The sequence below is a fragment of the Motacilla alba genome, chromosome Z (genome assembly GCF_015832195.1).
Source record: "Motacilla alba alba isolate MOTALB_02 chromosome Z, Motacilla_alba_V1.0_pri, whole genome shotgun sequence".
Taxonomy (NCBI): domain Eukaryota; kingdom Metazoa; phylum Chordata; class Aves; order Passeriformes; family Motacillidae; genus Motacilla; species Motacilla alba.
Window position 1 is genome coordinate 50,695,160 of NC_052046.1, and position 13,075 is coordinate 50,708,234.

Genomic DNA, 13,075 nt, shown 5'->3' on the forward strand with positions numbered 1-13,075 from the left:
ACACTACTAATGTTTAAGCTGTTAATATTTTATACTTTTCTTAGAAATTGGACATGGTTTCTGGGAAGCTTTTAAGGGAACGTATATATGCATACTTACTTGAAATCCTATTAGTAACTTCCAGTAATACTGGTCTCATGGTCCTTGTGATGATGAGCCTTCTGTAATCTGTGGTGGAATTATTGTAGAGGAGTTCTAAAACACAGGATCAGATGGTGCAGCATATCACTATGTAATCCTTCTTGGTTGGTAGCTCTTTGCTTACTTTTTCTGGTTTTTTTCTGAGATTTTTGTTTGCTCAGCTTTTATCAATATAAATGAATGTGTGTATCACTGTTATAATAAAGTATCTTTAAAGCCAGTGGGAATCTGTATTTAACCTGTATGTACATAGAAAAGAAATACAGTCACTAAAAGTCCTTCTGCCTCTTAGAATGTCTGTTCAGAAATAATCAATAGTATGAAAAAAAATTACTCTAATGTGTATATTACCTTCATTTTTTGATTTAGGAATCACTTTTCAAGAAGTTCAATTGCTGCTGGGGGCCAGAAAGGAAAATCCTATTACACAATTACATTCACAGTGACTTTCCAACACAAAGATGATGTGTGCTACTTTGCTTACCATTATCCATATACCTACTCAACTTTAAAGGTGAGGAGCTGTATCTGTTATATAAATGAATATATATAATATTCGTATATCGCATTAGTGACTGAATTAATTTTGTTTCTTTTTATGAAGGTAAAAATGCTCCTTTCAAGGGAGAATTTTAGTAATATTAGTATTTAGATTGACAAAATGTATAGGTTGTTCTAATGAACAGTCTGGGGAAAAATAAAATTGATGCTTACAGGCTTAATGGGTTTCCTGGGTATCACAAAAATTATTATGAGGCTGGAGCATCTCTCTTATGAGGAAGGACTTTGAACAGAGATGACTGAGAGGGGACCTCATCAATGTCTGGAAGTATGTGAAGTGGGTGGTGTCAAGAGAATGGAGTCAGGCTCTCCTTGTTAGTGCTAGGAACTGGGACCAGAGGGAATTGACACACACTGATGCACAGGAAATTCCACCTGAACATGAGAAGGAACTTTATTACTGTGCTGGTGACTAAGCCCTGGAACAGATTGCAAGGAGAGTTTGGGGAATCTCCATCCCTGGGGAGATAAAGCATTGTCTGGTCACAATCCTGTCCAATGTACTATAAGGTGGCCCTGCTTAAAACAGGGAGGTTGGACCAGATGGCCCAGTCTCGTCCCTTTCAACCTTATGCATTCTTTGATTCTGTAATAATTGACTGGAAGCCGTGCTAATTTGATAGAGTGTTTGTGTTTGAGTTAAATTACTCGTATCCTGCTGTTCTACATATACTTTTGGATAACTAAAGCTGCTGTAAATAAGATAATTAGAGATATTTTTAGATTTATGAATTGTCTAAAGAAGTCTTCTGAGGCTTTTAACACTAAGCAAAATTCATTTGACTAGAATGTCTCTTGTTTGCCTCAGTCACAGCAATAAAAGCAAAGCAGAGGATTCAGTCGGCAGTGTATAGCAGTTTTAAATGCAGCTTTTCACTAAACTATGCTGGCTTTTGAAAGAAGTTCCTGTTAAGAGCTGTTATAAGCAGCTGCTGCTTCCAGCAGCTCCTAGTCCTGGAGGTTCCTCCTGCCCAGCTGCTGAAGGCCAACCAAGGTACCTGGAGGTCTCTGTCTGGCGCTGATGGACATGGCTCCTGCTTTCCTGTTTGCTTATATATTCAGAGCAAGTCTGAATATGTGTCCTAGGGAGAGAAAGAGACTTACGCACACATACTTGTGCATGCCCTCTCCTGCTGGGCAGGGCTGGCTACACGGACTGGCACAGACAAGGCACACCCTGTGTAACACTACTGTGACTTGCATAACAGGTACAGACACCCCATCCTCCTCTGCGGTTGGTGTTGATTGCTGTTCACTAGTAAAAGTACAAGCCGGCCTACTCTCTAGAATCAGAAGCATGTTTGTGGAGCACTGGCATGGCCCATCTATGCCATACCTCTGCCTCGATCCCAGGTTTCTCTTACCTGCTGTGCAGGCCTCCAGTTTGCAGTCTAGTCCAGCCTGATGCTCACTAGCAAACAGATGTATGCACTTGTGCACTCATCTCATTGGCACTCAGCACTTGTGGCTCTGCCCAGATGCCAGCATGGACTGTCTGCCTGCTAGATGCCTCTCCCCTGACCTGGGGCCCATACTGTCTGGGTAGTTTACCTTGAAGTTTACAAGCAAGTTTGATGTGTGCCCCCACATACACCAGCTACAGGGAAAATGTATGTGCTTCCCTGCCCCCCCAGTCCCTAGCAGCTGTTACCAGGCACATGGTCTTGTAACCCATGTACCTGCTTCAGGTGTTGTCACTGAGAAACTCAACCTTTATCGTCCCACCAGATGTGTTTTGATGGACACACTGTCCTTGCCTCAGTGCTTGGATACCAACACCTTTACCCATTGTAGTCACTGGCAGTAAGACCTCCCCTTGCTTCTTTGCTGACACCACTGAGCGAAGAGTGCTTACAGCTCCAGCTGCTGCAATCTGTTTTGATTCCAACGGTAGCTGGGACTTGGGACACATAGCCTGTGGTACCCACAGAGATGCTCCCAAGGGGTTGGCTTCTCCAGCTACTGATGCTGAGACCCTTGTGCATTCCAGCTGTTGACCCCAAATTGACTTACATCTGTCCTTTTAGTTGCACTAGTCCACACAGCACTTGGATGCAAAGGGTAGAGAGTAAGGCTGTGCAGAGATGGCTAAGGGCATACTGTAGGAATCAGGTGCTTGACTTTCATATGGTACCACATGTCCCTCTTGAATGTCCCAAATTATCCTGTTCTGCTTGTTTATCAGGTGACTCTCAGGTTCCTACTTGTTTATCAGGTGTTTATCCTACTTGTTTATCAGACTCTCCAAGTCTTTGTCTGTAGGTTCTTAATGGCCTGTTCAAAGAGAGACTGGTGACTTTGGTCTTTGCTATGGTTTCCATCACATCTCAACTCTCTGTTCCCTTGTATTGATTCTTCCTTTACTTGTTATCTCTTTTTGCAGCAAAAAGGTCTCTGATCAGATAACCTTAAAGAAGCAGAGGTTCTTACCTTCGATATACCATTATAGTACTATCTGTGTACAATAATTTGCCCTCTTTTCCTTCCTCTTTCTCAAAGCAGTTGGAAAACCAGATTATCTAAAGAGAAGTATTCAATCAGTCAGAGATGTAGAAAATGGTATTTCATGGTCAAAATTATCCTGGAAACTTGAACATTGTCTAAAAGAAAGATTTGTTAAATAGTACCTTTGAAATATGCTGTCATATGTGACTGCAAAGAATTTGAAGTATTTTTTCATTATTTTTGGTATGAAGATGCATCTTAGGAAGCTGGAATCTATGCACAACCCTCAACAGATATATTTTCGGCATGACGTTCTCTGTAAGACCCTGGCTGGCAACAGCTGTCCATTAGTCACTATTACAGCCATGCCAGAGTCCAATTACTATGAACATATCTGTCAGTTCAGTAAGTATAACTCTTCCTTCTCATCAACTGAAAATAATGTAAAACTAGGTATGTGTTGAAAAAATTTAGTCTTAACCACTATGCAGTGTAAAAATAGCAATGTAAAATAAGGTTAATGAATATCGTGAAACTGAGAGGCATCAGTATTCAGGATTTGTTTTGTGTTTAATAATACTTATTTGTGGTAGTGAAACAAAGATATTTATATCTTTAAGAGTAAGAGTATATATAGTAAATATATATAAAATATGTAAGAGTATATATTAATGCATTTTAAATTTTTGCTGCTAGGTTTGTACATTACATTTTGTAGACAGCACTTCTTGGAAAAGAATACTGGACAAGTAACTTTTTCCTTAAAATGCTGAGGTTATTAGCTTGTCAGAAAAATCTTCCATAAAGCTAACATCTTGCTGCCGTGATTTGAAGTGAGCTTTTGCCATTTCCTGATTTGTTTGTCCACCTCAGTGTTTTTCTTAGCTATTGGGAAAAAAGTCATGAAAGTTGAATCATAACTGCCAGTTCAAATTAGTTGTGTAATTGTCTGATCAAATTTAAAGCTCCACTGTGATAGTTCTGTAATTAGCAGTCCTTTCAAAAATGTGGCAAGCTCTGTCACTAATACCCATACTCAGTAATACTCAACATGCAAATTTTTTTTGTATTGTTAGAAGTGCAGTGGGCTATTGGCTCTTTTTCTAATCAACAAACTGTTTACTTAGCTTAAATCATATTTTGCAATTTCTGTGGATATCTCTTTTAGGGAATCGTCCTTATATATTCCTGTCTGCTCGTGTGCATCCTGGAGAGACTAATGCAAGCTGGGTTATGAAGGGAACACTGGAATACCTTATGAGCAATAGTCCAAATGCACAGTCTTTACGGGAAACTTATATTTTCAAAATTATTCCCATGCTCAATCCAGATGGTGTCATCAATGGAAAGTAAGCATATATTTACTCACAAATATTTAACCTGTACTCTAATTCTTTGCATCAATATTTAAAAATAAGTAACCTAAACTAATCCTTCAAAGGTGCAAATGCAATACATAATGTGATAAAAAAGCAGCAGACACTTGCAATATTGCTAGGATTTTTGGCTTCTTAAAAGGCAGTTACATTCCTTCACAAATTTCAATTTTACAAAAATATTTCCACTTGTTCATGGATGATAATCATTCCTGTGTGATTTGACATGAAATTTTAATTGTCTCTCTGTCTTAGATTTGTGTAAGAGTGTTATATGAGATCACACCTGCATTTAGAAAAAGCTAAACAAGTTCATAGTCTACATGAAAAAAGAAAGTGCCTTTTATTTGAGAAAGCCTTTTATATATATATTTTTTTTAAAGCTGGGAAGTTAATAGGTGTGCAAGAGAAAGGGTAATAGAGTGTCCTGGTTTGATTGAAGTTATTAATACTAGTTATTTCAATTGCTACACTTTCCTTAATAAATTTAAGGGATATTTCAGAACTTATTGAAACTGCTATGAGTAAACACTGAGCAGTTTACATTTACTTGGTTGCAGGGAATTAATGTGAAATGGAAATTTTGCTATGGTGAAGCTACAGTTTCTATTCATCTACTATAGGTATTATTTTAAAAGGTTTTGTGAACAAAAGAATGAAAGTAAAATTAATTACAGATTTCAGTAGAACCTTGTTTTTATATATGTAAAGGAATATGTATACTAGAATACATGTAATTAAATAATTCAGGATACAGGGATAATTAAGAAACCTGTCCCAGCAAACACAGTCTAAAGGCAAATATAGTGAAGATGACTGCATGGTCATGAAATCCTGCAAGTTTAAAAGTTCTTTCTGATAGCTGACTGCATACATAGATGATCTTTTTGTTTCCTGGGTTGTTTCAGGTTTTTTTTGTTCTTGTTTTTCTCACAGCTCCTTGTCTCCTAACAACTTCACATTTCAAGTATTAGATTTCTAGTTGACATTAGTCTCTAAATTACCAAAGACACCAAAATCGTAAAGATACCATATGTATGAAATTACTGATTTTGAACTAGAATTTGGATAGAATTGTAAGCCTTCAGTTTCAACAGTAAATAAGTAATATGGCAGTTGGCTTCACCTAAGAGGCTACTTCTAATTTATTTTTAGATTTTCTGTAACATAGCTTAAAACACCCCAAACATTTATATTATTTGGCATGTTAGAAAATTGAAGTTTGTTTCTTGCCGGACTCCTTCCAAAGAAGCAGTGTTGATGAGGAAAACTTGAGGTGGGGGGAAGCTTATTTAAAAGTTTGATAATACAGACTACATCATGCGTTTTTCCACCCCCCCACAATAGCCACCGTTGCTCTTTAAGTGGAGAAGATTTAAACAGACAGTGGCAAAATCCAAATCCAGATCTGCATCCCACTATTTACCATGCTAAAGGGTTACTGCAATATCTGGCTGCTATAAAACGTTTGCCTTTGGTAAGTATGTGTGTGTAAGCAATTCTGAATATTTTTAACTTTGTCTATGTAGCTAGTCTATAAATTAAACATTTTGATATGGTCTTGTAAACCATGTCACATTTAAATTTGACTTGGAGAACTGGTCTTCTGCAAACCTGTAGATGTAAATCTGTTACATTGGCTAGGCTAGAAGGTTAAACCTTCCTTAGATGAATCACACACTTTTTGTCTTAATGAGAGTTAATTATATAAGGGATTGTGTTGCCTAATTCTTTGGAACGTTCAACAGTACTAATAAAAAAAAAATTCTTTCTATTGCTTTCTTAAAATTTTGATTCCATATGCCTTGAGTTTATTTTACCAAATTATTTATTATAGGTCTACTGTGATTATCATGGTCATTCTCGTAAAAAGAATGTATTTATGTATGGCTGCAGCATCAAAGAGACAATGTGGCATACAAGTGTTAATGCTGCCTCTTGTGACCTGATGGAAGACCCTGCTTACAGGGTGAGTTCAACATTTGTGCCTTTTATTTGGCATGGGTTTGGAACATCCTTTTCAAATAGTATCCTGATTCTGTCCTATGCAAATAATGACTCTGTAGCATAAGCAGACTTATTTAAAATCACCTACTATTTTTAGTTTGTGAGTGTACTTCAAGGTACACTTCATGAAGCTTTAAACATTATACATAGAGTGATTTATTTTTTCTGTTTCTTTACACCAATATTTACTTCTTTGTGTGTTTAATATTACTTTTATAGAAAATAGATGGAAAATATGCTTCTGTGTATTATAATTACCAGATTAAAAAATGAGTCATTGAAGCACGGCAAACAATATTCTAGCAACAAGGCAAAAAAGAAACAGAATTGTTCTGAGAAATACATGTTTTTGTGTATGGAAATATGCAAGATTTCTTTTTATTTATTCCTTTACAAAAAGATGTGTAGTTAAGACATGTGCCCCTAATTAGGTATATATAATAAACTTGCACAAACACATCCTCTGCATTGTATAAGCTTTCAAAAATGCAAAAAATTTAGAGAATTATGTGTTTCTTGGAGTGTTACCTGTTTCTCCTGTGTGTCTTTCTCCATTGCTGCCTCATGGGAACTGCAAACCTGTGTGATCTTTAGGCATGCAGGCTCTGTGTTTTTTTGAAAAGATTCAGAGTTAAACTTCAAAAGCATGTGAATGCATGTTAAAACACTTGTTATGCATCCTTGAGTACAGATGCTTTCTGGTTTTTTTTCCTCTTTAAATCTCCCTCTCAAAAAAAAAAAAAAAAAATCTGTGGCTTCTTGATGTTCTTGTGTGATTTCCTGGATGTTGAGCCACATGCCAATCATGTCTGCTGCTCTAACACATTTATGTGGGGTTTTGTCACTTCAGTGTGCACTACTGTAGTGCACAAAAGACAGCAGTCAATAAGGGCTGTTGGAAAAAACCTTTCATTTTCAAAAAGATGGACTGAAATGTTTGGGCAAGCTTGCACTAATGGATTAATGGACTAATACATGATTATGTATTACTACTGAAATAATAAATTTGAAGCAGTCATGTGTTTTGTCTTAACTGACACAAATAAAAACTGGAAAGAGCAGTCATTTAGCAATAGTCAAATATGTATATTTACATGACCTTTTCACTGAAACTGTCATGTAAACAGAACTGAACTTTGATTCACATGCTTGAAGTGAAATATGCACCTAGTGCTTTGCTGAATACAAATGAATTTTATGTGTTAATAAAATACTGCTTTTGTTAGGTCTGTAAATGGGATTTCTGAAACAGTCTGCAGTTGAATTAAATACTTATGTGGAGTATGTGGTACACTTAATTTGAGCAAACTGAGCTTGGTGTTAGGAGGGATGGTGATCAGCTGAACAATTCTCCTGTATCCTGATCCTTATTCACATGACTGAATTTTAGTGACTGAACCTGAAAAAGGGGATTTTAAAAACTAGGAAAAGGCCTGAAGACATTGTTACTTGAACACACTGAGTTTTGAAAACTCAAGATGGAGAATTGTTTCTTTCTTTTTTTTTAATACAAACTGCACCAAATTTTCTGGTAATGGTTTGTGATTACGTGGTCCCTTTTCACCTCCATGCATATGGGAAATAAAAGAATCACTGTTTTTTTTCAAATTGCTGTCCTGCAGGCACTCCCCAAGATCCTGAGTCAGACTGCCCCCGCATTCTGCATGGGCAGCTGCAGCTTTGTAGTGGAAAAGTCCAAGGAATCTACAGCACGAGTTGTTGTCTGGAGAGAAATAGGAGTACAAAGGAGCTACACAATGGAAAGCACATTATGTGGATGTGACCAGGGCAAGTATAAAGTAAGAGGATACATCAGTTAATATTTCTTACTTTTTAATTTCTTCCCTTTGCATTGGTATCTTCTTTGTAACCCTGCTTGCTCAATTTTTGCTTGCTTTAAGCTTTTGAAACCTTTTAAGGTCTGCGTAGGCTAACATTAGGATGAAATGATACAATTTTCAACTTTGTAGGTTGCATAGCAGTTATGCTTATGGGCTGTTTTAACAAGATTAATATTAATCATTGCTTGTAACACTTGTGTATGCATGCAGTTAAAAAAACCCAGAACTGTTCTGCCCAACAGATTATTAGGATTGGGTAGTAGTATATGCCAATACTATAATAATAATTTCCGTTACATATGGCAATTTCAGACTTCACCATGGCAGATCATGCTTGTTCAACAAATATTTAGCAGTGTCCCTTACAGAATTTTCCCATATAGCTGGGGACACAGGCTTACAAATCAAAACACTTTCATACTGGCTTACCAGCACTACAAATTACACACCAGCTCTGAACTCCCATAGTTGTGTGGCTCCTTGACTTACAATTTGTTTTCATTTCCTCTCCTTGAAAAGTTTTAACTGAGCTGCCTATCTGAAAACAAAAGGTGACTCTGTTGGTGGTGTCTTACTACTGGATAGCATGCATGGAAGGAATGGATTTCCTCTGCTTGAAAGTTGAGTTTAGGCATGCTAATCAAGAAAATGATCACAAGCCTCAAATAAGGGGCTTGACAGAAAGAGGATCAGAAGACTGGGTGGCACAGAAACAAAAAAAAAAAGAGTTGAACAAGATATATTTAGTATATTATTGTAGGCTCCAACATCTGTGCTTATATCCCTATAGAGTAGGAAGACAGATATCTTGTTGAGAATTTCAGTAGGGCTGTAAGTACTACATTTTGTCAATTAACAACACATGAATTCCTGCTGTTGTCAGAATATTCCTCAGATGTTAAAGCTCATTATAGAGCTTTAAAAAAAGATAACTCATCCAACTTGCTTATTTTGAAATTTTGAAAATAGACGTGGACCCTTATGACTTTAGCAGTGTTACTACAGGAAGTACTTAAGAAAGGTGAATTGAAGATGCTTTGTTGACAAACTTTCAAGATGCCTAAACCTACAAAGCTATTCTTCAGTAAGGAAAGAAAAAATGTATTTTGTGGAAGAATAATTTACTCAAGGGAAGAGCATTCTTTTTTGTCATATAAACTTATTGATGAGACTAAATTACTGTTCTGCCATTCATTTTATGGAGTAAAGCAATTTGTGAGCTCTTAGTCATCCTCTGAATATATAGGAAGAGTCTTAATTCTTTCTTTACTATGATAATGCTCAGACTTATTAAGAAAATATATCTAAAAAGTCAAGGTGACTGGACTTAACAAAGAGCTGCTTTTCTCCAGTGAGAAGATGAAAAAGATGAAAAGGCTTAAGCCCAGGGTTTTTGTGGGGGCTTTTGTTGTGTTGTTTGGTTTATTTTCAATTTATTTGGTTTATTTGAGATATATTTTGTGGGAGTAGGGCCAGTAAGTCTGTCAATAAACTCATGGTATAAATTAGATTACATATGTCATGATATGTTATTTCAAAACAGAGAGAAGTTGAACTATAGAAATTCCCTTCCCTCCTACTTCCCATCCTAAAGGACATGAGAGTTCAGATCTGAGGGATGGAAACATAAAGATCTGAAACACTTTGCTAGTCTTATTCTGTTTTGGCATCATTGCTGAATTTTGTTCAAAGCATGAAGAGGATTACTTAACAATTTGGTTCTTTGTGGAAGAAATACTGAGTCTTTGCCAAGCTGAACATAATTTTTCTTTTTATTCTAATTTATTTTATTTGGACAATGATGAATCTAGACTATTTCCAACCCAGAAGCTGTTGAATTGAAGTTAGCTAGTCTTACCTCTCTTTAGGAATCTCTGATGACAGAATTGTCTCTGGAAGCAAATTTTTTTGAGCTGATCATATGAAATCTTTGTAGTCTGTTGACAGTAAGTGCTACAAATATAGGTCAGTCATCTGTGATTCAGGATATGGAAAAACAAATAAAGAATTCTCCAGGATCTACTATGGAGCATAATTAAGATGCCAGACAAAAGAACAATGTCTTCAATGATTCATGCCACCGGGATACAGAAATCAATGTCTTTGCTGATTGAAGATTAATACATTTGCTTGACTTCTAAGTTCATTGGAAAGACTTTGTTATCTGGCAATCTTACGATGCACATAAAGAGAAGACTTCAGGAAATAAAGATTTGGTTAACAAAATTCTCAGTAACTGTGATTTTTCAGTCTTTAGAATTTGAGTTCTCAGAAAGTAACCTCTGCTGCATAAGAAATCAGAAGATCTACATATTTTACTGACCAATTGACTTCTACAAATCCTTATATGTCTGTTTTCCTTATTAAGTATGTATTATAGGAATATTCTTCTCCACTTGAGGTCATAGTCTGCTGTGCCTTTGTTTTGTATCTTTGCTTTCAAGTGGCATATTTCATCACTGAGAAACTCTATTGATATGAAGGTACCTTCATGACATGCTTAGTAAAGATTTCAACCCTCCATCTAAAATTTTACTATCTAGAAGAAAGATAGTTATATAAGATGTAGAGAAAAAAGAAATTAAATTTGTTTAAAAAAAAAAAGAAGCTACGCTGAGATGGCTTGAGCTTCAAAGCAATGCCTGTAGCATGTAAGTAACTTAGCCTGAGTTAAACGTACTAGAACAACAGTTGAAGATCATTAGAAGATAAAGAAAAGGAGTGTAATCAAGGCTTCAGTGAAAATGAACTTGACCTCAGGTCCCTTAGTAAGGGCAGCTGATGATGGTGATGATGACTTCCTGAATGAGACTTTGGATCTTGTTTCATGGAAATGAAGAGGTTTGGCTTATGGAAGAATCAATTAAGAAATTTGGTATTTGGCATTTGTGTGATATTACATTCTCCCTTATGATTAAAAGAAATGAAAGTAGGAAATCAAGATTTGGCATGAGGCTTTTACCACAATTGTGTAGACCCTTCAGTGTAGTAAGTTCAAAATTTATCCTTCAGGTGTTTCCCAGTCATCCACCTCCAATCTGCTCCATTTAGGTTTCTCTTTAGTTACATCCTCTTTCTGCTGTGCTAAAAATAGCAGCCACAGAACATGCGCACGCTATTTATCTTAATAACAATTGTCTTTGCACTTTCCTTCATGCTGTACTCTTGTCCTTTTTCAACTTAGAGGCACTCTGTTAGACATACCTGGTCTATACGGAACCTGCCAACTAACAATAAATTCTTCAGCAACAAATGCAGATGATAACTGGAAAAGTTTCTGAACCATCAAGTTGTGCACATAAGTAACCTGTGTAACAGTGAGATTACTGTTACCTTTCTCCTTTCTCTTCTATATACTTTGTTGCCTCTTGACCTTAATGTTATTTTAATCTCTTTGGGGCAGGGACTGTGTCTTCCTGTGATTAGGGTAGTGGAGCCCCAGCTATGATTGGGGTCTTCGAAAGTTAATGATGTGCAAATAAATACAAAACAAAGCCAAAAATTTGGTCTCTGTGGATAAGGTACTGCACTGAGTGAGGAGAACTGATTTCTGTTCCCAGCGGGGTCAGTGACATGCTGTGAGACACTGTGCAAATCGCTTCAACCCTCTCTGCCTCCATTTCTCCATCAGTACAGTGAGGATAATTCTTCCTTTATTAATAAGTGCTTTGAAACCTACAGCACAAAAGCATTATAAAAGAGGTAAGTAGTACTACTATTAAGAATAATACTCAACTATTCAACTCTTGTTCACTGCTAACAGGTTTCAGTACCATTTGGCCGGAGGATGGCACTGTTCAGAATCGTGAATATAGATTTCTCTTTCTTGTTACTAAAAAGCACCTTGTTTATGAGTACTACCAAGGCAAAAAAAGAACTCAGAAGAAAATCAAACTTTTCTTCTATTAAGTATGTTCAAAACAGCACACGGAGATTGTATGGGCTGTACCATTTCTGGAACAACATACTATCTTTTAAACCTTGCATTTTAAAATGCAGTGTCAGTGTGGCAACACATACAAAGCTTGTGTGTTTTTTCCCTAGCTTTTGGTAAAAAAATTCCTGCTTCATTCTTTTTTGCTTCTTTCCTACTTGATGACTTAGCTCACCACCAGTTCCTGGCTCTTCTGTTTCCCTGTTTGTTTTGTCAAAGCTTCTTTTTAACTAATCTGTATTTTAAGGGTTGAGAAATCCAAGCTACAGTCCTTTTAGATTCTCCAGAGATACAGAAATTGCAAAGGGGGAAATTGAGTGGAGTTGTGAAATTGAGTGTATTGAATTTGCTAGTGTATATACAGTTAGTACTAGCCAATTATGTAACTGTTAAGGCTGTAGTCTACACTCTTTTTATAAAGTAGTTGCAGTCAGAGGTTATGTCCCTATATACTGCACTTCTGGCTAAATTAAAAATGTAGAATTACCTGAGGGGAAGATTTATTAGATATGTAAACTTGGACACCATTACGTAAGTTCTACCTTCTAAATAGTCTTTGCAGAGGAAAATGCCTGGCTACGTAATTCAAGTTAGAAAAAAAGCTATAGCTTTTGAGAATTTGTTTGTTAGTTTTAATTACTAAATACATGAAGAAATGCTTTTAGAATTAACACATGTAGCCTCTAACTTATAGGCGGGGAAGAGACATCTGTCTCATGGAGTAACTGCTGCCTTAGGTAGTCTTACCTATGTGTCTAGGTAAGTAATAA

General features: G+C 36.5%; 1 protein-coding gene across 15 annotated transcripts in view; it reads left to right on the plus strand.

Annotated features, from left to right (window-relative positions):
- The window catches only part of AGTPBP1 (ATP/GTP binding protein 1), a 66,922-nt gene that overhangs the window by 34,995 nt on the left and 18,852 nt on the right, over positions 1–13,075 (plus strand). For 12 of the 15 annotated variants that reach the window (XR_005255225.1, XM_038124037.1, XM_038124038.1 and 9 more), the window contains 6 exons: positions 511–655; positions 3,399–3,552; positions 4,316–4,496; positions 5,871–6,000; positions 6,361–6,492; positions 8,153–8,329. Coding sequence is in view for 12 of the 15 variants with exons in the window: in XM_038124037.1 (XP_037979965.1) it covers positions 511–655; positions 3,399–3,552; positions 4,316–4,496; positions 5,871–6,000; positions 6,361–6,492; positions 8,153–8,329 (919 nt within the window). In the remaining 3 variants the exon portion in view is untranslated. Of the gene's footprint in view, positions 1–510; positions 656–3,398; positions 3,553–4,315; positions 4,497–5,870; positions 6,001–6,360; positions 6,493–8,152; positions 8,330–11,892; positions 12,074–13,075 lie in introns of those variants that run through there. The other 3 variants (XR_005255227.1, XR_005255226.1, XM_038124044.1) reach the window with 3 other exon arrangements.